The 27,313-nt window shown below is 39.8% G+C and overlaps 3 protein-coding genes across 6 annotated transcripts in view; 2 read left to right on the top strand and 1 right to left on the bottom strand.

Annotated features, from left to right (window-relative positions):
* DNA2 (DNA replication helicase/nuclease 2) overlaps positions 1 to 6,676 on the top strand; it is a 32,952-nt gene extending 26,276 nt beyond the window's left edge. For all 3 annotated transcript variants that reach the window (XM_042459342.1, XM_042459341.1, XM_042459343.1), the window contains 5 exons: positions 49 to 241; positions 1,207 to 1,296; positions 4,405 to 4,587; positions 5,048 to 5,194; positions 6,020 to 6,676. In XM_042459342.1, the coding sequence (XP_042315276.1) occupies positions 49 to 241; positions 1,207 to 1,296; positions 4,405 to 4,587; positions 5,048 to 5,194; positions 6,020 to 6,115 (709 nt within the window). In that variant the 3' untranslated portion in view covers positions 6,116 to 6,676. The remainder of the gene's footprint in view (positions 1 to 48; positions 242 to 1,206; positions 1,297 to 4,404; positions 4,588 to 5,047; positions 5,195 to 6,019) is intronic.
* Positions 1 to 27,313, bottom strand: part of TET1 (tet methylcytosine dioxygenase 1) — a 646,721-nt gene that overhangs the window by 176,853 nt on the left and 442,555 nt on the right. The window lies entirely within an intron of this gene.
* Positions 8,749 to 27,313, top strand: part of RUFY2 (RUN and FYVE domain containing 2) — a 35,831-nt gene continuing 17,266 nt past the window's right edge. For both annotated transcript variants that reach the window (XM_042459359.1, XM_042459360.1), the window contains exons 1-10: positions 8,749 to 8,872; positions 13,166 to 13,339; positions 15,071 to 15,188; positions 17,056 to 17,157; positions 20,062 to 20,185; positions 23,410 to 23,471; positions 24,393 to 24,458; positions 25,400 to 25,469; positions 26,790 to 26,891; positions 27,173 to 27,289. In XM_042459359.1, the coding sequence (XP_042315293.1) occupies positions 8,776 to 8,872; positions 13,166 to 13,339; positions 15,071 to 15,188; positions 17,056 to 17,157; positions 20,062 to 20,185; positions 23,410 to 23,471; positions 24,393 to 24,458; positions 25,400 to 25,469; positions 26,790 to 26,891; positions 27,173 to 27,289 (1,032 nt within the window). In that variant the 5' untranslated portion in view covers positions 8,749 to 8,775. The remainder of the gene's footprint in view (positions 8,873 to 13,165; positions 13,340 to 15,070; positions 15,189 to 17,055; positions 17,158 to 20,061; positions 20,186 to 23,409; positions 23,472 to 24,392; positions 24,459 to 25,399; positions 25,470 to 26,789; positions 26,892 to 27,172; positions 27,290 to 27,313) is intronic.

The raw sequence follows: 27,313 nt of genomic DNA, 5'->3' as shown, positions 1-27,313 counted from the left end.
TTGAAAGTTTTCAAATCTGATTTTAATTTGCTTTTCAAAATCCTTTAGCAAAATTATGTCGCTGAGTAACAAGCTGGTATATGATGGCAAACTGGAGAGTGGCTCTGAGAGGATAGCCAAAGCTGTAATTGACTTGCCAAATTTAAAAGAATTGAAACTGGAGGAGGAATATTCTTCAGAAATATGGTTAAAGGAAACGCTTGATCCAAACAACCCTGTCTGTTTTCTTAACACAGAGAAGGTAGGCTTTATTTGCACTCCTTTCTTTTCCCCCTTGAAAAACCTTCCTTAGTCATGTTTGTTTTATTCATTAGAAAACTGAAGACAGAATTCATTTAAAATGTTGTTGTAGCGAGGCCACAGGGGACGCCCCCAGCTCCAGGTTTCTTGGAGGGGTCCATGATGGTGAATAATTCCAAACAACCAAAAAGTAATGCTGATGAACTTTTAATATAACTAATAACACAACAGTCGAGTCCCTGTTACGTCACAGGGCTCAGGTCCTTGGTTACTTCACCAATACCCTTAGTGATTAGGAAGTCCTACAGGTCCTCCTCGGTGTCGAGGTCCTCCTCTTGGGCAGGTCAGTACCTTCCCTGAAGGTCCCAATGAAATGCTCCCCGTGACCAATATCCCAGCCTCAAACCTCTCTCGGACAAACTCAGTGGTGAAGAGTGTGGGTGGGAGAACTCCGCTAGGAAACCTTCTTCCCCTGGGCTCCTCACAGCTTTGGGACCTCCACTCCCCGGCAAAGAACTCCCCTCCTGGCCAAGGCCCCAGTCTTACCAGAACGCATACCTTTCTCCCTCCACGTGACCACCTCATCAGTCTCTTCCGCTCACGCCTTCCTCCGTGCGCGCCTCGCCCTTTCCTCTTTTATCTCCCAGCCCCTCCCCTTTAGGAGCCGCATCTCGGAGCCTCTCTCCTTCCCCTTTCACTCTAGGGACTGTCGGTCCTTGTAGTCTCCCATCGGTGCTGTCTTTTTCCAGGACAAGCCTCCTCCGTCTTCCCAAAGTCCTTCTCCTTGTCACAGTTGTATTACAGCATGACTACCTTCAGTTCTTAGTGTGGGCTTTCTCCTCTTTAGTATAAGTAAATCATCTGCAAGCTGTCATTTTTAATATAAAAAAAAATCTAGGCCACCCTTTTTCCTAAACAAGTTGGAATTTGCATTATTTCAGATTTCACTTTGCCTTTGCTTTACAGGTTCCAGCACAAGAACAGACAGAAAAAGGGGGTGTGAGCAACATGACAGAAGCCAAACTAGTGCTATTTCTGACATCTATGTTTATAAAGGTATTGATCTTGTTTCTATTATTTGGAAGGGAGGAAAATGTAAGAGTAAAGTCAGCTATGAAATCATTGGGATTTAAGTAACAACTATCATTTTTGTAGGCCTTCTCCAGAAAGGACTAATGTTGTATGTAGACCTGATGTCCTTTCATCCATCAAAGCCTGATTATGTATTTATGTTCTGACAGTAAAAACTGTTCGACAGTGGAACACACTCCCTCAGAGTATGGTGGAGACTCCTTCTTTGCAGATCTTTAAAAAGAGGCTGGATGGCCATTTGATTGTGATTGGCAGGGAGTTGGACTGGATGGTCCTTGGGATCTCTTCCAACTCTGTGATTCTGTAATTATCATGTGGAAAGAGACGTGTGTCTAAGCAGATTGCTCATTTTAACATTAGGTTGAACATGGTGGTTTTTTGCTATTGCCTTCCTCTTCCCTGTGTCTGAATTCCCCATCATCCTACCAAATTTTCAGGCAGATAGTTGCAAATGAAATTGAGTTATCCTATTTAGAATACTATACAGAAAAAAAAACACCTCTCCTTTACATCACAATTCTGCTTTCATGAAAATTTTGCCCTTTTTTAAAAATGGAACTTTTTTGGTGAAAGAAACTTTAAAAGTTGATATAAGGTTTATGTATGTGTGTGTCTACAAGCTGCCTGTTGACTTAAGGCAGCCCCATGAATTTCACAGGGTTTTCTTAGGAAAGGAATACACAGAGTTGGTTTTGCCAGTTCTTTTCTCTCAAATATAGCCTACAGCACTTGGTATTCATTGGCAGACTCTCATTCAAGTACTAAACGGAGCTGACTCTACATAGTTCCAAGATCAGACAGAATCTAGTGCCTTTTGAGTATTTAGGCTGCTTACTTATGGTGTATTTCTTTGTTAAATAAAAGCTGTGCATCATCTTATAAGAGTCTGGAAGCCAAGTTGGAGGGCATGGTGAAATTGTGCCCCATACTCCCTATGGGTGAGGTGTTCAGTATTAGAAAACCTTTTTTTGAAAAAAGTTGATCAAATTAAAAATCCTGACAGGAGATACAAGTAGGAAGGTGTCGAAAAGTGTCCAGCAGATGGCCAGTGCAGTTCCCCCCAGCCCTAGCCTAAAGCAGTTGCTTATCTCTATTTAGTAGTCATCTACCCATTTTATAAAGCACAAACTCTTAAGGTTCAGAGATGAAACTTCTCTAAGAAAATGTGTGACGCAAATTCTGCATATGCTTACATTGGAATAAATCCCACTGAAATCATTGGTACTTATTTCTTTCTAAACCTATACAGGCTTGCTCTTTATAAGCATCTACTGGTACCTGCTTTACACATAAACACACTACTTCCACCCTCATCTTTCCCTGTTTTTTCTTTCTACAGTTGCAGTCTTATGCATATTTGCATAGTACGTACTAAATCTTACTAAATGCAACCAAACTAACTCCCATGTGACCCTGCCTAACTTTGGGGTCAACAAGAACATTCTGCAAAACATTATTTAGAGTTAGTCTCTCTCTCTGCATGAAGTTGCTCTTCTGAGCTGATGATTGAAAAATAGAGGTGCTCAAAACAAAGATGGATGTGGGACATAATGATTTCAAAATTACAGGCCCCAAAGAAGTCGGGCACAGTGTGTTTGTGAGTGACTTAAGTGGAAATTACAGTCGGCCTTCCACATTTGCAGGTTTGACTTTTGTAGATTTGATTATTCATGGATTTGATTAATATGTCCTCTCTAGGGATTTCTAGGCTCTCTAGTGTGACTCTGTGGTCGATGCCTATAAGAGTTTTCAGTGGATGACCTAGAGATTCCTAGAGAGAACACTTCTCTATGTATTTGTAGGTCTTCCAGCACAATTCTATGGTTAGCATCCAGCAAATGCTGACCATAGAGTTGCACTTGAGGACCTTGAGATTCCTAGAGAGGTATTCTCGGGTAAAAAAAGAATAAGTCTTTCTTTGGCCTGAAACACACAGGCCAAAAGTGCCAATCTGGGGGTGTGGGGTACAGGTGATGCATGCCCCTCGATTGGGCTAAAGCTACACCGGGGCTGCCAAAAAAAGGAGCTCAAAAAAAGGCATTGCTTGCTGGGAGCTCATTCAGGGCCACGGTGGTGGCCAGCCTTGTGACTGCCGTGTCTGGTTGCCATGGTCCCATGCGAAACAGGAAGAGATGGGCTGGAGCAGATCCAGAGTGGAGAAAAGGACAGATAGCTGCAATGGACTTTGCAACATATGTGGTGCAGGGGAGCCTGAATTTGAGTGGCTGCTGGATGGGAGGACACCTGGAAAATCCATGGCTTCCAAGTTGCAAATGTGGCACAACATAGTGGTCTTCCTCTTGCCTGCTGTCATTGAGAGTCAAATGGGGACCTTGTGCGGGTGGCTGGCAGGCTCCCCATAGGTGGGGAAGGCCAGAGAATGTGCAGCTGGGGGCCAGAATTGTCTGCTGCTGTTCCTTTTTTTAAAATAAGGACTTGAACACTTGCATGTTTTGTATCCACGTGGGATCCTGGAACCAAACCACTGCAGATATAGTTGTCTTTTAAAAATTTTTAAATTGCTTCGCTCCCTCTTACTATTCAGTTTACTTGTTTTCTTATTGTCATAAACACTTGTCTATAATTTTCTCTTAAATGTTTATACTTTCTCAGCTTTACAACTCTCCCTTCGTATGCTTATCCTGTCTGAATATCCCTGCCTACCAACATATGTATTTCTGCTTACTTGCTGTTTAAATTGTGCTTTAAATGTGCCTCTTTCCAAGTTTTTGATTTCTGAACTCTGTCTTACTCTCCTTCCCTTCTCCTTTCCATTACCATTAGTTTTGCTGATGATATCTTTTAGACAGTTAGCCTATGAGCAAGCTGTGTTCATTCCTAAACAAAATTTAACTGTTCGGGCATCTTAAAAATGAACCTCCTGAGTAGAGTTTACATTTGGACATGTACTTTCAGTTTTGTGTTTTTCTTTGCATTGGCTTGACACAGTTGACATCTATATATTTTGTGAATGTGGCATACTAGTTTCTTAAAAGGTCTTCTAACACAGTATGATAAAAATGACTTAATCTGCTAGATTTCATAATTTAATAGCTGGAACTTCTTTTTTAGGCTGGTTGTAAGCCATCAGATATTGGGGTCATATCTCCATACAGACATCAACTAAAAGTAATCACTGAGTTGATGACAAGCTCATGTATCAGTAAGGTAGAAGTAAATACTGTGGACAAGTATCAAGGAAGAGACAAAAGTATCATCATAGTTTCATTTGTAAGGAGTAACACTGATGGAAAAGTAAGTAGACTGTATTTTGGAATGAAATTTCAGATGCTGTCAGTTAATTGCTGCTGCTTTGGTCATGCTTACATGATACTTATAGTAAACGTATAGTAAGGAAACACTGACTTCACTAGTATCTGCTAAGATATATAGGCAATGTTTCAAATAACTGCAGAATTAGTTTTGTATAAGCAAGAGGAACTTCAAATCTGCACAAATGTCCTAGAACTGTGTGGTAAAGTCCATTTTCAAACAGAGAAAAGATTCTTTCTTTTTAAAAGAGATCTAGTCAAAATCCTATTTTGAGTAGAAGTATTCATAAAAAGTGTTTTTGTAGATTGTGCAGTGAAAAATTTTATCTGTTACTTTTTGTGGATTGTCCCCAGTAGTGATTAAATATGTTCCACGAAGTACAAAACAGATAATTTTGTTACATTTTTTTTTAAATTCTTATGTCTATTGTTTTTTCTTACAGCTTGGAGAACTTCTGAAGGACTGGAGACGTCTCAATGTTGCCATTACAAGAGCCAAACACAAATTAGTTATGCTGGGTTGTGTGCCATCCCTTTGTCAGTATCTTCCTCTAAAGAAGCTACTTTCCCACTTGAAAACTGAAGCTTTGATATCCTTTTTTTGTGAGGATCTTTTTTTTAATGTTATTAAATGAACAGGTTACATTAAGAGTATCTAATATGTAATACCTTTATTCACGCTGAACCCACTGGAGACTGTCACTGCTCAATCTGCTGTTTTATCACCAACATTTGGCAATGTGGTAACAAGACCAAATAGTTATCTTTTCAAACAAGGCCTGTGGGAAACATTTAAAGCTGAATCACTCTTTCAGGAATGTTATCCAACTTTTAAAAGGGAAAATTACTTGGCTTTGCATAGCAGCGGAGAGTCAAAAATCAGCTGGTGGTCCACCAATAGGGGGTGTACTGTCCAGCCTTAATTTAAAACACAAATACTCTAGGTTCATCCAATCAAGAGAGGCTTACTTTAGTGCTACTTAGTAATTAAATTGTAAAAAGAAACCAATCTTCATTCCCATCCTACTCCTATTTTGTACTGCGGTGGTCTAGAGTGTGTATTGGTGTTAGTTCAGATTGTTGTTTGTTGTGTGCCTTCAAGTCGTTTCCGACCCCAGGGTGAACCTATCATAGGGTTTTCTTGGCAAGGTTTCTTCAGAGGTGGTTTGCAATTGCCTTCCTCTGAGGCTAAGAAAGTATGACTTGCCTAAGGTAACCTAGTGGGTTTTATGGCTGAGCAGGAATTGAACCCTGGATCTCCAGAGTTGTAGTTTAGCGCCCAAACCACTACACTGCGCTGGCTCCCTGATAGTTCAAATGCTAGACTCCAAATTTGTCCAAACTCCCCATCAAACCGTGATGCATTTTTCCCTGTTGTAAGTGTTGCAAAATATATTATCCTTAATATCTTTTACATTTTCAGTATTCCATTAGGAGCATGTGAAAGTGTCTTCCATTGGAACCTCCTGTCACAAGGAGACATCAAGACAAAATCTTCATCCTATTGTTGAAACTTATATGTGTGACATATTTCCAGATAAATTTAATTTCAGCACAGCACATTTTTGGACACAATCAGGACTCTTACACAACTCTTTAAAGGCTGAAAGGTTTCAGACCAGAATAGTGACTTAATACCTGACTGGAATGTCAAAAGGGCTTGACAGTGGCTGAATTGTGTTCCCTAGATGTGAAAAGGATAATTTCATCTTGGCTGAGGATTATACATCCAGTGATCTTACTTTAAGGATATTAAAGAAAATGTGTTTGTAGTTTTACAACTTGAGCAAACCTATTTTATTGGTGAATGTTAGCAAGTGAATACAAAATATTGTCATACAATAGGCCTGCTGGAGTTTTTTCCCTTCAAAGTCTGTGGCCTACCTCCCCCAGGATTTAAATGTTTCACAAAAACAACCAGCGACACTTCATTCTTACCTCTAATTTGAAGTTCTAACACTTTCATGTCATTTTATTAAGAGTGCCTAAATTTTAAAAGGAAAAACACATGGGCCTGTTACAGCCTGCCAAAATAAAGCTGCTTGGGGTCTCTTTGGAGTTATGCTGTTTAAATGATGCATAGGTCCTAAGAGTCCGGAGGTGGTGCCAAAGCCACACTCCATTCCTAAGCACTGGAGTGCAGCTTTGGTGCAGCTTCTGGATTCTTAGGATGCATGCATCATTTAAACAGCATACCTCCAAAGAGACCCCAAGCAGCTTTATTTTGGCAGTCTGTAACAGGCCATGGAATTGTTTTCATTTCATAATACCATAACTAGTTCATTATTTAGAGGGATAAACTAAACTGCAAATTATATATTCTGGTGCTATCTTAATTTAAAGAAATGTGTAAATCCATCTTGCTCTGTTAAAATACCCTGAAAAAGATACTCTGAAAGACAACTACCTCATGCTTTATATATTTAACTTATTCATCTGGATATGTACATATTATTGTTTTGGTGCTATTACCCACTAGTGTTCACAATTGCATTTGAAGATTGAAAAGTATGTGTGTGTATATATTTCTATAATGTATAAATGTTTATACTTTTGACATAGTTCTTAAAATTCTAAACCGGTTTTGTAAGTTGTAATAAAATAAAGTTATATTGTTTGCATTTATAGTTTGAAGATTCTAATTTAAACACACTCACTGCATTGTCATTTAACACCAAGCTGTCACTTTACCCTTGTTAGTAATTAGCCTGGTTGCTGGCGGTGAGTAAAAGACAGCACTGCTAGACAACCAAGTCCAAATTGTTAGTGAGCTAAAAGAAGTGAAAATATGTGAACTTTCAGGCAAAAAAAAATTTTTTTTATTGCTTTATGGTATATTTCAAATGCCTTTCTCTTCATGCATATTCCCATATAAAAGAGTATATAAGAAAAATCAAGCTGGTGTGAAGCCAGGGAGAGACAGGAGTGCAAGAGTTTAACTGAAGGAAACTGAAAATGAATGTTGGCTACTGCAGACTCAGTCAGCATGAGTAGAACCCGTGAGCTCTATATGATACGTAGTTTGCAAAGGGCTCCCTTAGGAACAAACTCCTGTTGTTTGCACTTGTTGAGAAAGAAGATACCTGTCTGTATCTGGGCAGATTTCTTGAAGAGGTTGATGAATTTCCACTTCATTCGGCTAAGTTTGGTGCTTTCCATAGTGGTACAATGGCAAAATCAAGATTTGCTGTTTGGAATTTATACTTTTGGTGGGTGAATATTTTCCAAGCTGTGGATGCTCAAATCCGTGCATTAAAAAACCCATGGATAAGGAGAGCTGGCTGTAATTTTGACATAAGCAACTAGCAAAATTAAACAACATCCAAACAATGATACCTTTATTGGGCTAGTCAAAATGCACCAACCAATGTGCATTTGGGTTAGTGCAATAAAGGTACAGTATTAACGTTTGGATGTTATTGGATTCACTATATGGCCAACACGGCTACCCCTAGATGTTTTTTGGATAGCCAAATTAAAATTATGCCTTCAAATTACAACATCATATGCACAACCTAAATTTACATATGCTACAAAATTTCTATACATATTAATTCTACAGACTAACATGGCTATATCTTTAAATTTTATATATAAGAGACACCATTTTGTTGTCCCATTATATTTAATGGCACTTGAGCATCTATGGATTTTGTTATCTATGGAGGACCTGGAACCAAACCACAGCAGATAACAAAGGTCCACTGTATTAGCATTATTATATTCAGAGGTATATGGGAACTAGATTCATGAGTAACATTAGTGCAAATAAAGCATTGCTAAGGATTCTGTATAGTGTGAAATGGGAGGAGGAGGAGGTCAATGGAGGGGGGGTGGCACCAATGTAGGACACTGATGGAAAAGGAGGACCACTCTGGAAGGCTGCAACCAACACACACACACCACAGAGACCCTTGTAGTTGTTGTACTATTGAAGTAAACATCAATCTCCTTTGGACTGCAGTAGCACAACAACAGACCCTGCCAAGGCTCCTCCCTGGGTATGTTTTTAAGTGTCAGAAAATCAATGCTGGGGCCAATGGCTCCACACTCCCCCCCATCATCCCCACCCACTTTGGGAGTCCTCCTGCCACAAGGGGCGCCGAGGAGGAGGAAGGGATGCTGAGAGAGAGAGAGAGAGGGGGTCCAGGAGGAAGAGGAGGAGGAAGAGATGGAGGATGAGGAGAGCTGGAGGAAGAAGAAGAAGGCCGCCAAGGCTGGGACGGCGCTGAGCTGCTCAGGGAGCTGCTGCTCCTCCTTGGCCATGGGTGAGAAGGGAGGCAGGGAAGGTGGGGGATGATGGGAGCTGCAGCTCCTCTCCAGGGGAGGGCGCCTGGGTGGGCTTTGCAAGGGAGCAGGAGCAGGAGGGGGACCTTAGCCAAGAAGGAGGGCAAGGCGACACAGAATGTAGGGCATCCAGAAACAACAACAGCGACATAAATATGGAGGGCATGAGAAAAGCTCAAAACACCAGCCCCATATAAATATTGTTTGTGTGTGTGTGTGTAATCTGTCTGTGTGAGTATGTGTATAATATGTCTATCTATATCCCTATATATTCTTCATCAAAAATGTAGGCCGTTCACAATAAAAATAAATATGAAGGACATGACAAAAGCTCAAAACACCACCCCTTTATAAATATTGTGTGTGTATGTAGTCTATCTATCTAGCTCCCTATAACTGTGTGTGAGTGCGTGTATAATATGTCTGTGTCTGTCTGTCTGTCTGTCTGTCTATCTATCTATCTATGTATCTCCTTATATATTCTTCATAAAAAAATGTAGGCCATTCACAATAAATATAAATATGGAGGACATGACAAAAGCTCAAAATACCACCCCTTATAAATATTTTGTGTGTGTGTGCGTGTGTGTGTAATCTATCTTTCTATCATCTATCTATCTATCTATCTATCTATCTATCTATCTATCTATCTATCTATCTATCTCCCTATATATTATTTGTCAAAAATGTAGGCCATGCACAATAAATATAAATATGGAGGACATGACAAAGCTCAAAACACCACTCCTTTATAAATATTATATATACGTATATGTGTGTGAGTGTATAATATGTGTGTGTGTGTATTATTCAACAAAAATATAGGCCGTTCACAATTTTAAAAATGTAGGACTTGACAAGATTTAAAAACTAAAAACACTGACATATATCTATGCTGCTGCTGCTGCTTCTTCTTAGTTCAGGGCTCAAATATGGAGGACATTTTGGGATCCCTCTTTGACAAAAATGGAAGACATGGTAAAAACAGGGTGAACACAGGGCCTCTTTGGTCCAAGACATGTCCTACATTCAAGCCTTCTGTCCAAGGAGGGGTTCCAAACCGACCTCCATTCTGAGCCCCGATGACGAAGAAGAAGCATGAATACGTGTTTGTATCAGTGTTTTTAGTTTTAATCCTCATGTCCTACAGTTTTATTGAATGGCGGTTTTATTGAACCCTACATTCGGTTAGGACACGTGAGGAAGAGGAGAACTGGAAATGATGAAGGCTGTGTGGCGCAAAGAAACCCCCCCCCAAAAGAGCTTCCCTCAAAAAGGGAAGGGATGAGGCTTCTTCTGAAAGGCTTCCCCCAAACAAACAAATAGATAAATAAATACATTAATAAAATCTCAGCCCCAAGTGTTTGTGGGGCCAGAGACACAGGGAGTGCCTTTTTCCTGAGGGACCAAAGCAGGACCTGCCCAGTGGAAAAGATTGGCTTCCCATTGTCCCAAAACACACTGCAGAAATAATCCAGTTGTGGCACCAGAGCTCTCTCTCTTGACAGAGAAGGCTCAATGTCTCACAAAACTACAGTTCCCAAAATTCCCTAGCACTGAGCCAGGGCAGCTAAAGCAATTTCTAATGAATATAGTGTGCCTCCATTCTCTACTTTGTTCTGAACTGCAGCTGTCTGGATTAAACAGCTTTAGTCTAACAGGGTGACAGCTTGATTGATTTCTGTGCTCCATGATTCAAGCCTGTAGAAGAGTTCTGTATTACTTGACACCTTGCATTTAGCATTTTGACATCAAGAAATACATTGGGTCCTCCATGTTCACTGGGATTAGGGGCATAGGAACCAATATTCTTACTAACATTTGGAAATACAGCATCCTTCCCCAGCTTGATCCCCTCCAGATGTTTTGGACTTCAACACTTATCAGCCCCAGACAGCATAGGTTTCTCAGAATTATAGCCCAAGATGTCTGGACAGTGTTGCTTTGGAGGAGGCTGCTATGTACTAAATTGGGATATCATAATGGTTTATAGCCATAGTGGAAAACATGTGCAGTTTCCATTAGCTCAACCAACAGCCCCGGTGATGAAGAATGATGAAGAATGATGGGAATTGTGGTGTGGCAGCATTTGAAGGGCTTTGGTTTATAGTATAGCTTTATAGTATAGCTTTATCTTTTGTAAATATATATTGGAGAGAAATGCTAACAAATAAAGTTTAGTACTGGCATACATCCAAACTACAGAAAAAAGAACATCTGTTAAGGTTTTTTCTTTATATATATAAAAAAGACACCTGTTTGCTGCAAAAAATTAGTTTTCATGCCTTTGATATTGTTAATTCGTTGTTTTAATTTTGTTACTATATTTATTCATTTATATTCCGCCTTTTTCCCAGTCTGGGACTGAAGATAGTTTACAACAGTTAAAGAAACATAGCTTTAAAATATCCCAGATACAACAGTTTAAAATATCATTAAACTATCCATAAAATGAAAACCATAGCTATTAAAATCAACAAAGGATCTCAAAGCGGGTTCATAGGGGAGAATACAGTATTTCAGATATGCTGACCTGACCCATACAGGGCTTTAAAGTTCATAACAAGCACTTTGAATTGTGCCTAGAAATGAGCAGGTGGAGCTATTACAACAAGGGAGTTGTGTGTTACCTGCAGCCACCCCCAGTTAATAATCTGGCTGCAGTTCTTTAGACTAACTGAAGTTTTCAAACACTCTTCAAAGGTAGCCCAGTGTAGAGTGTGTTACAGTAAACCACTGCAGAATTAAAGCAGTTGGACACCACTTTAACTGCCATGACTCTATCCCACAGAATCCTGGGATTTATAGTTTGGTGATATATTCATCTTAGTATGTCAGAGAGCTCTGGTGCCTTGCCTAACTATATATCCCAGGATTTTGGGTGTAGTGTTAAATGCAAAAGTAGAAGACAGAGCAGTGTTCAATATGGAAAGTGGAAAATAAAATGCACTTTGGAAAAGTAAGCTTTACATGCATGAATTTCCTCTTGCGGAGTCATTGTGGTTCACTTACTGGAATTGTCAGTTCAATACACTGAAATGGCTAAAAAAAAAATCCAGAAAGCAAGGTCATTCTAATAAATATTCTGAAATGTTTCTAATCTTAGATCCATTACATGGTTGTGAATAGCAAAAATTGATGGCTTCTTTATAAAGAGGATGCAGAAAACCCTAGCAGGTTACCTAATGGTGATCCATCTTTGAAGATGCCAGGGAATACTAGATGTCTTAGAATAAACATGCTTTTGGTACTGATTTAGAACAAGACATCTGCTAATGCTGTAGGACAATGGTCCCTAAATTTCTTCAGGATACTTTCCCCTTCCCTCTTGGTCGACTGCCCTAGTACTCCCAATGCCTATTTCTTTGTTTTACTGCAAATTCAGAATAACCAATCTTGGTTGCTGCTCCCTTTGTACCCAGTCACCTTGGGAGTAGCAACTGAACAGCTGGCTGAGCAGTGACTAAGAAGCCTCTCACCCTTGCGGCAAAGGCTAATGCAAGCCAGAGGTTTCTCAGTCACTTCTTGGTTGCTGCTTCCAAGGTGACTGGGTACAAAGGGAGAAAGTTCTCCCCAGCTTCTCAGTTTCCTTCTCACTGGGGTGCAGCCAATTTCCCACTTTTCTCCCTGGTGAGTAAGGATTCTTTCGAAAAACCAACCACGGATACTCCTCCCCTTCCTTTCCCAGAGACAGACATAAGTCATTTCCTCCCCGCTACACAAACATTGTTTCTTCTCTGAAGTTGAAAGTTTTCATGGCTGGCATCCATAGTTTTTTGTGGGTTTTTTGGGCTATGAGTCTGTGTTCTAAAAGGAAGAAAGAGCAACAGTACAGCTCCAGCCTGCTAGCCAAATCTTGGCAAAACACGCTAAGCTTAAGCAAGGTCCCAAATATGAAAACTCCTTTTTGCTGCCATCTCTCTCCCGTGCTTCAGTTCCTCCCCCCCCCCCCCCCGGCCCTAAAGGTTTGACCAAAGCCCCCCCTGCCATCCCCTTTCTTTCACTGTCCTCTCTGCTGCCCCTCTGGATCTTTCCACCATTCCCAGGGTGCTGAACTGCCCACTTTGGGAAACACTGGTGTAGGAGAAGTCTTTCCTCCATAGCAAAAGCTTCAGGAAGTAACATGATTAGTTTCACAGCATTATGATTTTATCATAGCTGCCTTAATTTTTCTTTTCCATTTTTTAACATGGAGATATGGGCAAGATTGCTGTGCTTTGATCAATAAAGAATTAATTGATTTTTCCTTTTCTCATTTATTTGTTTTTCTTAAGCTGTGAAAGACCCTACAGCTGTTGAACGAGCAAATTTATTGAACATGGCTAAACTGAGTATCAAGGGACTAATTGAATCTGCTCTGAGCTTTGGACGAACTCTTGATTCTGACTATCCACCTCTGCAACAATTCTTTGTTGTCATGGAGCATTGCCTGAAACATGGCCTTAAAGGTAAAAATAAACTGTATTAAAAATTATTTTCTTTTTGCTAGAGGATCCTAATATTGTCTTTTGGGTTGTAGTGTGAGAGTGCCAGCTTAAACTGGGTGTTTTGTTTTGAGAAGCAAGCTTATGCGTTATGTAGAGGTGTGGGACTCTTTCACACAAGCCCCATTCTTGCAACAGTCACACAAGTAATAATAAGATGGTAACATACCACTTTCGTGGCAGGCATCTTCACAACTCTAAGATGTACAATTAGGGCTGTTGCCCCATCACACTCTCTTCCTGTAAGATCCAACAACCTTCACCAGTAATCCACAACAGCAACTTGCTTAAAAGCAGTGAAGTTTATTGAGATACAGATGAAAGTGATCAGACAGGCTTTTTAGTGAACTCTGAAGCTCAGAACACAAACCTCAAGTTAAAAGTACTCTTGGCCGGCCCCCACCTTTTTTCCTGCTCTCCCGCCTTCTACTCCCCACCTTTCCCCCTCCTGTTGCTTCCCAGGCTAGCGCGGCTTGAGAAACCAGGTTGACCTTGGGCTTTGCAGATGTCTCCAACTAATTAAACAATACATTCCAATCCTATGCAGCTATGCGGCCAAAGCATCCCATCCCCCCTTAGCAAGCAAGCTGGTAGCAGAACTACATCTAAAGCAATTACACCATTAATATGAACAAAACCCAAAGTGAATGTGAATATTGATCAGTAATTGGCTTTGGAGTTCTGACACTTCCCGACCTCTCCCTTAAGTCCCACTTCTTGCCTTATGTCCTGCTCAGCATACCTTTAGAGGTTGTTTTGTCCCCTCCTTTTTTTCTGTGCAATTCCAGAGGTCTGCTGCTGCATTTTAAGTCTAAATATAAAAGTAAGAAAGAAACTAAATAGAAAAAATAAAGAAAAGTAATAATGGTGCTTCGGAATAGCAAAGCAGACAGTGACACCACATGTTTAGCGAGCTCACAACTGCTCCAGGAGCAACATTTTGCACTTGGGGACTTTCACGATTGCCAGGTCATACATGTGTTTCCCCCATAAATGAAAAGCACTGGGTAGGGGATAAGGCAGCTACGGTTCAGAGGTGTAGTTGTGCAATGAGTGTCACCAAGGCTGCTTCTTTCCTCATGAAATTGTGGGTTTAAAAGCCATGGGGTGGTCATTTCCATAGTATAGAGCTCCCCATACCAACAAGCTCATTGTCGCCTTACTTGATACAGAACACCGAATGTAGACCTATCTCACTCCAGTCAAACTAAGACAGAAATGGTGCATTTTCCTTACACTGAGATTAATGAGGGCAGTTGGAAAGCCTCCATTTTTGCAGGGATTTTTTTACTTTTGTGGAGTCCCATTTGGTTCTTATGTTCCTGTTATTAGGTGCAGCTTAATAACAGACTAGTCTGGTGAGGACATGGGAGAGAGCCTTCTCTGTGGCTAACAAGCTGGAAGATTAGGCTAGGTTCCTGGCTCTGCTCTTCTTTTGCAGGCAGGCAAAGATCTTTTTGTTCAAACCATCTTTTAATGTTTAATTAGCAGCAGGGAGTCTTTTTACAGGGAATGTGTGCTGTATTTTTAATTTTAGTGGTCTGTTTTTAAAATTATTTTATACTTTTTTCAATGTAATTATACTTTAATATGATGATTGTTTGATTGTGTTTTAAAATTTTTATCATCAAGTTTTTAACTAATCTTATTTTTAACCTTTGTAAGCTTTGTTATGTTATATTCTCTTCTATCCAGTAAAAAAATCTTTTCTAAGTTACAATAAAACAATATGGGGCCCTCTGGAGCTTGTGGAGAAACTGTACCCAGAAGCTGAGGAAATTGCTGCCAGTGTTAGAGACTTACCTGGTCTCAAGTAAGTTGTGTTTACAATTAAATAAACATTGTATGTAACTTATTTAAGCTTACTCATTTATTTCTTTAATTTATAATCATGCTTTCCTCCCAAGGATAGTACCTTCCTTTTCCACTCTCTTTATATAGACCATGAGATGTGAATAAGCAGGGATACCTTTTAAGAGTCACCAGTTTTTTCAATGTTGTACTGTGACTCTGGAGACCAGGATTCAGTTCCCAGATCAGCCATGAAACCCACTGGGTGACCTTGGGCAAGGCACATGCTCTCAGGCTCAGTGGATTAAATAAAGACAATAGCAAACCTCCTCTGAACAAATCTTGTCAAGAAAACCTCATGATAGGGTTGTTGCTGTAATTGTAAACAACTTGAAGGCACACAACAACAACACCTTTTAAGAACTAAAATTTCTATTGTCCTTCCTAAAGTTGCAGCATCTGAGATTTGATTCTCTCATATCAACTCTTTCTGAGTGCAGTAATACTGTTATCCTAGCTATTGAGCAATGAAACCTGTGAGAAAAGAGCTCTCTTTTGTCTTCGTCTTACCAGGGACAAGAAACCCTGTGGATTAAGAGAGTCCAACCCTGAGACCAATTTAAGGAGTCAGATTATGTCAGGGCAGGGCTCTGACCCCTTCTGTTACCCTATCATCACTAAAGAAATTCAAAACAGTGCTTAGGAGTGGACTCTCTGAGTCCTGGATCCAATTTGTTCTTGTATAGCAGATGTGAGATCATCAAAATGACATGACATGATATGATAGGAAAGCTATCCCTAAGTGAAAGCACATACTGTTTGAATTTTAGTATTTTAGGAAATTAGCTGCTTAATTCTGTTCCAATACTGTGAGATTGTGTTGAATCTTATAGTGATTCCTTCCCTGCCACTGAATTATACAGTGCATTGGTCAATTTTAGATCCCTGAAAGATGCAATTCATAAATAAGATCATTCTAAGTTTGAGAGCCAGTGTAGCATAGTGATTTGAACATTCGACTACGAGTTTGAAGACCAGGGTTTGAATTGCCACTCGGCCATGGAAACCCACTAGGTGAACTTGTACAAGTCACACTCTCTCAGCCTCAGAGGAAGGCAAAGGCAAACTGCCTCTGAATGAATCTTGTCACGAAACCCTGTGATAGCTTCGCCTTAGGGTTCCCATAAGTTGGAAAGTACGAAAGAACAATTGTGAGTTTAAACAGACAGAAATGTTATTTCTTGTCTGAGTGAAATGGGACCTTTGGTTTAAACATGCATATTTGTTAAAGTGGTTTGTTTGATTGGTTGCATTGTTTACATGTAAAGACTCAACATTTCACATAGTTTCAAACAGGGGAAGGAGAGTTTAAAATAAATCATAGCAGGATCTCCCCAAAACACCAGGCTATTGTAATGAAACAGCATGTATAATTCTAGGGCACTGTTCTATATTTTATGTTGAAAACTAAGTTTGACCCCTACACCCATTTTTAAGATGGCAAGGAGTGGCTGAGGACTCTCAAAACACAGTGCTTTAAAAGTGTACTGTTTGGGATATAAAAGTATAATTTTGGATAGCTGTAAAATATCAGGCAAATGGTTACTGGGAAATTTTCTTTCTACTGCATTTCTAGCTTCTGTATTCGTGGATACAGTGTTAGGAACAGTATGACAGTCAATTTCTTTTAACTATCTTACCTTATTATCAATGTCCTCTTTGATTTTGTCTTCAAATAAAACCATAACCAGCTTTATCCTGAATTTGTTCAAACTGAAAATCAAAATGACTCAATAAATATTTGTTTCTTTATCGAAAATTGTTGGTTACATTTAAACAGTACTTCTGGTTAACAAGTGTGTTTTGGGGCTGTTGCCTTCTTTTATCAGGACTTCATTAGGACGTGCTCGGGCATGGCTACGACTGGCACTCATGCAAAAAAAGATGGCTGACTACCTACGATGTCTTATCTTCCGGAAAGATCTCCTTAGGTGAGTACTGTAATTGCTATCTGAATTGTACAGCTGCTTTATATTTAATTATAACTACTACTTAGTAATTTAACAGTAAAGATCAGAGCTTGGAAAGTTATTTACAGATACTTTTTCCCACTTCCCAACACCTCAACTTGGTGCCATTTATTTAAAAACAACCCTCTTTCCATTCCTGCAGAGAATACTTAAATAACTACTTTGCCTAAGAAACCTACCGGAGTGCCACAGGTTGTTAGCTTATAGTACAAACACACCTAATTAGTGAAACCACAACTATTGTCAAAAGATATAGAGATAACTGTAAAACTCCAGTAACATCACAAAAGGAGTTAACTCAAGCTTGTTACTTTGTAATCATGATATAACTTAGGCTGTATCTGCAGTAGGGAATTAATGTAGTTTGACACTGCTTTAACTGGGCACCACAGTTCAAAAAGGATATTGAGAAACTGGAGCATGTAATTGGTTGACCGGCCGAACCCAAAGGGTGCTCAACAATGGCACCTTTTCATCCTGGAGAGAAGTAACCAGTGGGGTCCCACAGGGCTCTGTCCTGGGCCCAGTACTGTTCAACATCTTTATCAATGACTTGGAGGAAAAAATTTGCAGATGACACTAAATTAGGAGGAATAGCTAATACTCCAGAGGACAGGATCAAAATTCAAAATGACCTGAATAGACTAGAAAGCTGGGCCAGAGCTAACAGAATGAACTTCAACAGGGAGAAATGTAAGGTACTGCACTTAGGGCGAAAAAATGAAATGCACAGATATAGGATGGGAGACACCTGGCTTAAGGAGACAACATGTGAAAGGGATCTAGGAGTCCAAGTAGACCACAAGCTGAACATGAGTGAACAGTGTGATGCGGCAGCTAACAAGGCCAATGTGATTTTAGGCTGCATCAATAGAAGTATCGTATCTAGATCCAGGGAAGTAATAGTGCCACTATATTCTGCTCTGGTCAGGCCCCACCTGGAATATTGTGTCCAGTTCTGGGCGCCACAATTCAAAAAGGACATTGAGAAACTGGAGCGTGTCCAAAGGAGGGCAACTAAAATGGTGAAAGGTCTGGAAACCTTGCCCTATGAGGAACGACTCAGGGAGCTGGGGATGTTTAGCCTGGAGAAGAGAAGGTTAAGAGGTGATATGATAGCCCTATTTAAATACTTGAAGGGATGTCATATTGAGGAGGGAGCAAGCTTGTTTTCTGCTGCTCCAGAGACTAGGACCCAGAGCAATGGATGCAAGCTGCAGGAAAAGAGATTCCACCTCAACATTAGGAGGAATTTCCTGACAGTAAGGGCTGTTCGACAGTGGAACACACTCCCTCAGAGTGTAGTGGAGTCTCCCTCCTTGGAGGTCTTCAAACAGAGGCTGGATGGCCATCTGTCGGCGATGCTTTGATCTGGATTTCCTGCATGGCAGGGGGTTGGACTGGATGGCCCTTGCGGTCTCTTCCAACTCTATGATTCTATGAGAGACGGCTAAATATCTCACAAAACTACAAATCCCAGAATTCCATAGCTTTGAGCCATTGCAATTAAAGCAGTGTCATACACTGCACCCTTTTTTATGCAGGGGATCTGTTCCCCTCCCGCGTAAAAAAAGCATGTATGCTCGAGCCCCATTGAAAGTAATGGAGCTCGTGCATGTGGTGGTGGCGCACACGCACTACAGGCACACGCCCCATTAATCTAAACAGGACATGCCGCCCCGCTGAAAGCTGCGTATAGTTTGTCCGCGTATGACGCGCGCACACTGTACAGTACTTCATTATTTCTGCAGTGCAGATGCAGCCTTAGTTATGCCATAGTTCTTGAAAAAAGAATTAATTGCAAATAAACATTTTGGTAACAAGTTACTTACAGACTGTCATAAAGGTATACCACAGGAGCCCTAGTGGCGCAGTGGTTAAATGCCTGTACTGCACCCACAAAGTTGTGAGTTCAATACCAGGCAGGGGTTCCAGGTCAACTTAGACTGCCATCCTTTTATAGGTCACTAAAATGAGTACCCAGCTTGTTGGGGGCAATTAGCTTACACTTTGTAAACTGCTTAGTACATCGGTAAGCCGTATAGAAATGTACTTGCTATTGCTATATCTTTCTTCAACTGGTTGAATAAAAAAAATTACATGCAATTTCTTTGCACAACAAATCTGAACACTTCATGTTCTTGTTATTAGGCCAGGTTATTCATGTCTAGCTTAAACTATAGGCTGACAAATAGATGATTTAAAGAACACAAAAAGTAGTTGAATATGTATTTTTCTCTAAAATTTCCCAAAGTAAAATGAAGTACACAGTTGCCTTGCAGCATATGGGCTAAGCCCAAATGTTAGTCCAGCTAGAGCACGCACACTGAATAAATATTCAAAGCTATCTAGGAGCACCTTTGAGACTAACTGAAAGAAAGAAGCTGGTAGCATAAGCTTTTTTAGACTTGAGCTTACTTCCTCAGATGCACAGAGTGGTGTGGAGAGCTGAGAGACAGACAACTGTGTGAGAGAATGTTAATTGAAATTCAAACCCTTCTGGGTATGGAGATGAGGTGGCAAAACCCACAAGGTTTTGTGCAACTGGCAGAAGTAGGGTTCTGTCACAACTCTTGGTTGCACCACAGTTTGCTGCTAGGATAGGGTTGGACATGTAATCCTTCAGTGCCTTGCTTGCCAGCACCACAGATCTCTGATTATTATTTTTAAAGAACTTTGATTCTTTTTAAGTTGGCATATTCTGTAGTTTGCTGTGGTGAGCTAAGTTTTTAAACCTCTTGGAGTACACATGATGAAGCAATTTTGAAGAGAGGCTTGAAAATAAAGCCAATTACAGGATGGGCTGGAGTTTTAGAAATATTTTAAAGTATGTAACAATATAAAGTATTTAAATGCATTTTACAGTGAATTTTATGAAAATCATGCACTGATGATGGAAGAGGAAGGAGTAGTTATCGTTGGGTTGCTTGTTGGATTAAATGTAATTGATGCAAACCTGTGTGTAAAAGGAGAAGACTTGGATTCACAAGTAAGTGGAAATATAATTCAGCTGATGTGTGTGTGTGTTGTATGCCTTTGCAACTTATTGTGTCTCTAAGGCAAACCTATCATGGGGTTTCCTTGGCAAAATTTGTTCAGAGGAGGTTGGCCTTTGCTATTCTCTAACACTGAGAGCATGTGACTTGCCCAGGGTCATCCACTGGGTTTCATGGCCGAGCGGTGAATCAGACCCTGGTCTCCAGAGTTGTAGTCCAACACTCAAACCACTGCTTGGCCTTAAATCCTAAGTTTTTTCCCCTTGTAATGTAATTGGGAATAAACTCCAAGCTGACAGACCAGAATGCAACGTACTAAAATCCCTTAAAAGAGAAGAATAACTTTCTTGTTAGGATGGATCTAGTTGATTGGAAGGCTTGTTATTTCTAAACCAAACAGGGGCTGTACAGATTAGAAGAAAAGGGCGGCCAGAGACCACCCCTTTCTTTTCTGAATTGTTGCTGCGGCAGCTGCACAGCTGCAACAACAGTCTGCCCCAAAAAGGAGCTGTGAAATGCAGCTCCTTTCAGTGACGCTGCCAAAGGGCCATTGGCACCCTGGTGCGCGTCGATGATGTGAGCGTGGCGGTGCGACGTGCACATGCTGCACCTCACTTGGGAGGCCACCATGTTCGTGGCATCTGTATGGAGTAGGGTTCGGGAGTGTGTGGTTGCTGCACGTTCCCGAACCCTAGAATCGTTGCCAGGACGCTGCTTCCTGCCTGTATGTACCAGCCATAGTTACTTCCTTCAAAACACAATGAAAGGGCTGGTTCACAAGAATATTGATGGAGTTCACATGATGGAACTTCTTGATCAGGAACATTTGGTTGGTCAGAAAATACTTCTAAGTAAATCATTATTGTCTTGTTTCCTTTTTTTATATATGATTATCTTGCAAAGCCCATGAACAATAGTTCTGTTATCAGCCCCCGACCATATGGATGCTGATGGGTATATGTGAGCATCTCTGCATTTCTGCCCTGCTCTTTGAAGTATATATTTTTGCTTTGCTATTAGTAGAGGGAATGCAGCTTTATTAATATCTCCAATCCTAAACACTAGAAAACATTGAAACATAGTTTTCAAATTGGGGAAGGAAAAACTAAGGGCAGTGGTGTATTTCCTGCTGCTGCCCTCAAAATTGGTATTTTCCTTTCTTGCCTAGAGCCCCCTCCCAGACACTTAAAACATATTCTAGAATACTGGGAAGGCCTTTGAAACAGGGTTTTCTTACCACAGAGTACTTCTGTGGGATGAAGAAAGATAGAAAGAAAATCCCAATTACTGTGATGCTGGATACAAAAGGACACTGTTAGATCTGGGTCAGCACCACAATGAGATGATGTGACATTCCCCTCAGAAACAGTTTGTGTAGTCAATAGCAAACAAGTAAAATTTGGAAAGAAGTGAGTGCTTGGAAAATATCGATTTGCATAGTTAATTCAACTTTGAGTGAAGACATATAAAATGCACTTTACAGATGATGTTGATGTGGGTGCCTTCAAGTCATTTCTGATTTATAATGACCCTAAGGCAAATCTGGCTCATTGATTAAGAGGCTGACTTTGATGACTGTAAGATCGGCCAGGTTGACAGTTCAAGGTCCAGGTGCCACATGACAGAGCAAGCTCCCATGGCTAGTGTCAGCTTCCGCCAACCTAGCAGTTCAAAAGCATGTAAAAGTGCAAAAAATAATTATTATTGGTACCACTTTGGTGGGAAGGTAACAGCATTCTGTGCAGTCATGCTGGCCTCATGACCACAGAGTTGTCTTTGACAATGCTGGCTCTTCGGCTTAGTAATGGAGATGAGCACCCCCCCTTACAGTCGGACACAACAACCTTGTCAAAGTGGAAATCTTTACCTTTACCTTTGATTTAAAAAGATCCCTTACGAACACAGATACTGTCCTTGTGGCTCGGAGGAAATCGAAAATATTAATCATGTACTCTTTGGCTGTTCTTTGTATACAGAAATACGTGCTTTATATATAACACCAATTGTGCTGCAGTTTCCAGGCAGACAAGAGAAATTTTATACAAATTTTCTACTTGCAGATCAGAAGGAAGATATAACGCAAGCAGTTGCACAATTCTTTGCAGCTGCCATTGCAAATCGTAAACAGTTTGTTAAACAGATGTAATATGTTATAATATAATCTCAAAATCTGTACAGAGGGCTTGATTTAACGGTAAAATTTGTAAATTAGTAACCAATTGCATCTGATTAATGGCACTTTGTAGTTTAACTCTTGCTTGGATAGGGGATATGTTTGTGAATTTTGAACCAATATGTCATGAATGTGGTCCTCTTTTACATAATATGATAGAGTTGTTTGCGAGATGATGGCAGCCTACTCATTGTTGTGTGTTTGCCTGATCATGTTGTCCTATCACTGCTTTTTAACCTTACTTTTTATAGACTGTAATTTGTTTATATTCTTTAATCTGTTGTGTTTTAAACTGGAATTTTGTAATTGTGCTGGCCAAATGGCCGTAATAAAGTTATTATTATTATGTTACCTTTACCTTTAATCCTAAAACAATCCTATCATGGGATTTTTCTTGGCACAGTTTTTCAGAGGGGGTTTCCCTTTGCCTTCTTCTGAGGCACAGAGACTGTGACTTGCCCAAGGTCACCCAGTAGGTTTCCATGGCCAAGTGGACATTTGAACCCTAGTCTCCAGAGTCATAATCCAACACTCAAACTACAGTGAGCCTGCGCCATACGCGGGCTCCTTACAGGCAGCTTTCAGCATACGCTGAAGCCGCCTGGGAAATGCACACGCACCCCATGTGTGCGCATTGCTGCACAGTGAGCACAAGCCCCATTATATCCAATGGGGTTCGCGAATTGCGTGTGCGGCTGTGGGGTGTGTGCGCAGCCGTGCAGCGAGCATGAGCCCCATTGGTTATAATGGGAACGGATCCCCACATAAAGCAAGGGCCCACTGTACTATGCCACTCTGTCTCACCAATGACAGATAGCTGTCATTTATTATAAACACAGATTGTATAGAAAGGACCTCTAGTCCTAGTTTTTGCTTCTTCTAACAAAAGAATGTTTTTAGTAGAATTAACATGGATTCTGCGTGCTGTTATAACTTTTTGATATATATTTCCCCACCTATATTTGAATTTCCCCTCATGAATGTTTTCATAGAAATAAATTAGTTGCTTTTTTGTAACATTTTAATAATTCTGTTTCTTTCTAGGTTGGTGTGATTGATTTTTCTTTGTACTTAAAGAATGAAGATGATATAGAAAGCAAAGAAAGGTGCGTTTTTAAAAAGAATGTAGAGGTTTAGTTTGACAGTGATGATGAAGTAATGTATTTATAACTAGTTTTTTTCCTAGACTGCTTACAAGAGTTAAATATATTTAAACTACCAATAGAATTAAAAGCATCACTATTAAGAAGGAAGAAATATAAAAAAAATTAACAGCACATATTACTATACAGTACATAGCAAAAAGATCTGTATAAACCAGTTTGCCTTTTTTGTCAGCATTGAGACAAACATATGAAACATTTAAACATTAATATGGGGGGGGGGAGTAATAAAAAGACCAATGCAAATCACAGGATAGACAGGAGAAATAGCACCGTGACAGCTCTGTCCTATGCATATTTATACAAAAACAAGTCCTGATGATTTACATGGTACATTTCCCAATGTTAATGCCTAGAGGGCCAAGATAACTTTATACACAAAATACTTTGCTTCTGGAAGTGAAAAAATGACACCCTTACCACTAGCTTAGTCAACATTTGAAAAAGTTGTTCTCCATCATTTTTTACCTCCTTCACTCCCACATTTCCAGTGATACTGCCTGAAGCAAGTCACTTTACCCTGCTGCATGCTGAGACTGGCCCAGAATATGTGCAAGACAGCAGCTTCAGCCTGGTGTTTTCACTATGGGATTGGAATATTTGTTAAGAGGAATATCTTAAATTGTTTTAAAGGATTCTCTAATTTCTAAGAGATGCACTTCTGGAAGGTATCAGATAGTGATCAGTTGATCCCTCTGTTCTTAGACAGGATATTCTGTATTGCAAACCCTACTCCACACCACACACAATGATAGGAAACACTTAACTATATGGTAACAAAAAAATTAATTGCAGATAAAATGAACTACTTCTACTCAAGGCTCATATAGATGTCTGATTAAATATATTAACAAATCTTTTTAGAAATGACCATATTGCTGCCATATTGGATCAAAAGAATTATGTTGAAGAACTAAATCGACAACTGAAGTAAGTATTTATAGAAACACTTGTTAAATACATACAGAAACCATGTCTGATTAAACTCTTGTGGGATTTATTTATAGTAGGAGGTGCTGAAATCACTGTAGTTATCTTTGATTCAGTTTAATAGTTGTAGATGGGGGGGGAAGGAAGGTAGAGTGGGTGGTGCTTTTGAAAGTGGCAGTGTTTCAAAGGATGTGCCCATTACAACTTTTTGGTGCTTTTTAAAATCTGGGCAATCACTATCTGCCTGTTCAAGTTCAAGTTAGCATAATATAGACTTTCATATATTGGTTAATGCTATCATTCCTGGTTTTCTTTGCAGGGAGACTAAGGCTGCAATCTTAAATATTTATTTTTAGTAGAATAAATGCCATTTTGAAATGAGTATTTCCTTATTGTTTTCAGTAGCAGTCAGCAGCTTCCATACATGCGTTCAAGTTAGCATGATACAAACTTTAATATATTGGTTAATGCTATCATACCTGGTTTTCTTTGCAGGGAAACTAAACATCTGTTTTTAGTAGAGTAAAGCTACCCCCCACAAGACACAGTTGGGAGAAACATTTGTGTTACACTGTCATTTTCCACAATAGATAGGTAAAATGTAGAAATAGATGTGTGTAGATACGCTTCTTTAACCTCCTTCCCTCGTCTCCCAATGCCTATACATTACTTTTGAAAAATGCTGTCCATGCATTTCTTCTTTTTATACTGCATATCATTGTTGTTTCCATGATTGAGCCAGGATGATAGCTATTCATGATAGGGAAGGGACAATGTGATGACTGCAAACAAAAATCAGTGCAGTATATCATCTTGAGAGGGAATTCATTCATCAGTTCTTTAAGAAAGTGCTAGAATATTTTGTAAATGGGATGGTACTACTTGGAGTTACAGGATTTGGGATGTTATTTTGAAATGAGTATTTCTTTTATTGTTTTCAGTAGCACAGTCGGCAGCCTCCATACACGCGTTGATTCACTAGAAAAGTCAAACACTAAACTAATTGAAGAGGTATGTCATTTAACACTATTTAGCACTATGTTGAAGTGTATTGTTCGGGGCCTTTCTTTCTAAGAAAGAAAAAAAACCTATTGCAGCCAGTGGACACAAACATAGTGCTGGTCCCTACCACATAGGGTTGGGGGGAAGTTGCTGGTCGCTCACATCACCCTGAGAAGAACTGTTGTAGATTTCAGACCATTTGGTGAGGACATCTGTACTGAAGTGGGGCTCTATTTCTTTACATGTTCTTCCCAGTCAGATATAATTTACTAAAGGAGAAATTAATCCAGTGAACTAAATATATGGATTTTGTCAGATACTACTCCACAAATAATATATGAAATGTGTATTAAATTGTGCATCTAGGGCTGCATCAGAATGTGTTCTTCTATAAAAACATGGAAAAAATGGGTAAAGGGGCAGTAATATTTGGCAGATTTTGCTGTTTTATCATTGTTGTTGCTGTGTGCCTTCCAGTCATTTTTTATTTATGGTGACCCTATGATATTACCTACCCCTGAGTATCTGATTTGCTCAAGGTCACCCAGTGGGTTTCATAGCCAAGCTGGGAATCGAACCCTGGTCTCCAGAGTCACAGTCCAACACTCAAACCACTACACCACACTGGCTCGCTGTTTTATAATGTCTCACCTGATTAAACAAAATATCAAAATGATTCAAATGTTAAATATACATACAAACAACAACACACCCTCCTTTCACCAACAGTTGGATTAATAAGAGTCCTATACATTTTTTACCAAGCATGTTGACAACAGCTCCACAAACTGCTCAGCTGATGGTGGTCCACACAGAACTTCATCTGCCTGCAGTGATGTCGTGTTATGGTTAGAGTGTTGGACTTTGACCTGGGGGATCTAGATCTGAGTCCCTGTTCCTCCGTGTAATTTCCTGGGTGAGCTTGGTGGTATGTCCTTATAGGGTGGTGGTTAAGATAAGGAAGGCAAAGGAAGAATTATGCTGATTGGAGAAAGGCAGTTATTTTGATTGTTTTTCCATAGCATGGGGTACCTAGAAACTGCAAATGTAAGGGATTTCTGTGTTAGTATATGTATATGTATAGGTATATATTATGTTATTCAGATTATGTTATCTGAAACGTTTGGTACTTTTGGTCTATACATCTCAGAATTCACCATCCAGCATAGCTGTGTTGGCTGAGGGGAGGTTTTTATGAAGTGTAGTCCAAACTAACTTTTCTAAGCTTGGTAAGGAGAAGTAAATCATTTCCCCAGGAGACCTGAATAATATTGCTTTGTTGTTGATTGCCTGAATGTTATTGCATTTTCTGGTTTTTTTCTTCCTTAGTTAGCCATAGCCAAAAACAACATCATTAAACTTCAAGAAGAAAACCATCACTTAAGAAGTGAAAACACACTCATTTTAATGAAAACACAGCATCATCTAGAGGTATGATTAAATTTTGTGTAGCTTGAATAATATAATTTAGCAAATGGCAGACCAGTTATTACATGCATTTATGGCATTTATGTCTAATTTTCAAATTAGATAGGAGCTTATGTGAACAGCTTAAGAATCCTCATATACCGTATAGGGTTAATCGTCCCGTGATAATGGGTTTAGGGGGGAAATTCTGGCAAATTATTAAGATTGTGACTTGCCGAAGATAGGGGCTCTGTTCTTTCAAGGCCAGTGATTTCAGTAGAATAGAGTCCATATTTTCTTCGTAGGTGAATAAAGTGGATGCTGATGCAGAACTCCAGACATACAAACACTCTAGACAAAGCCTGGATGAAATGTACAGTGAGGCACACAGACAGCTTCGAGAAGAATCACAATTAAGACAGGTGAGTGTACACCTGATATGTTAT

The sequence above is a fragment of the Sceloporus undulatus genome, chromosome 3 (assembly GCF_019175285.1).
Source record: "Sceloporus undulatus isolate JIND9_A2432 ecotype Alabama chromosome 3, SceUnd_v1.1, whole genome shotgun sequence".
NCBI lineage: Eukaryota > Metazoa > Chordata > Lepidosauria > Squamata > Phrynosomatidae > Sceloporus > Sceloporus undulatus.
The sequence above is the reverse complement of the archived record's forward strand: the minus strand, read 5'-3'. Positions and strand labels throughout refer to the sequence as shown.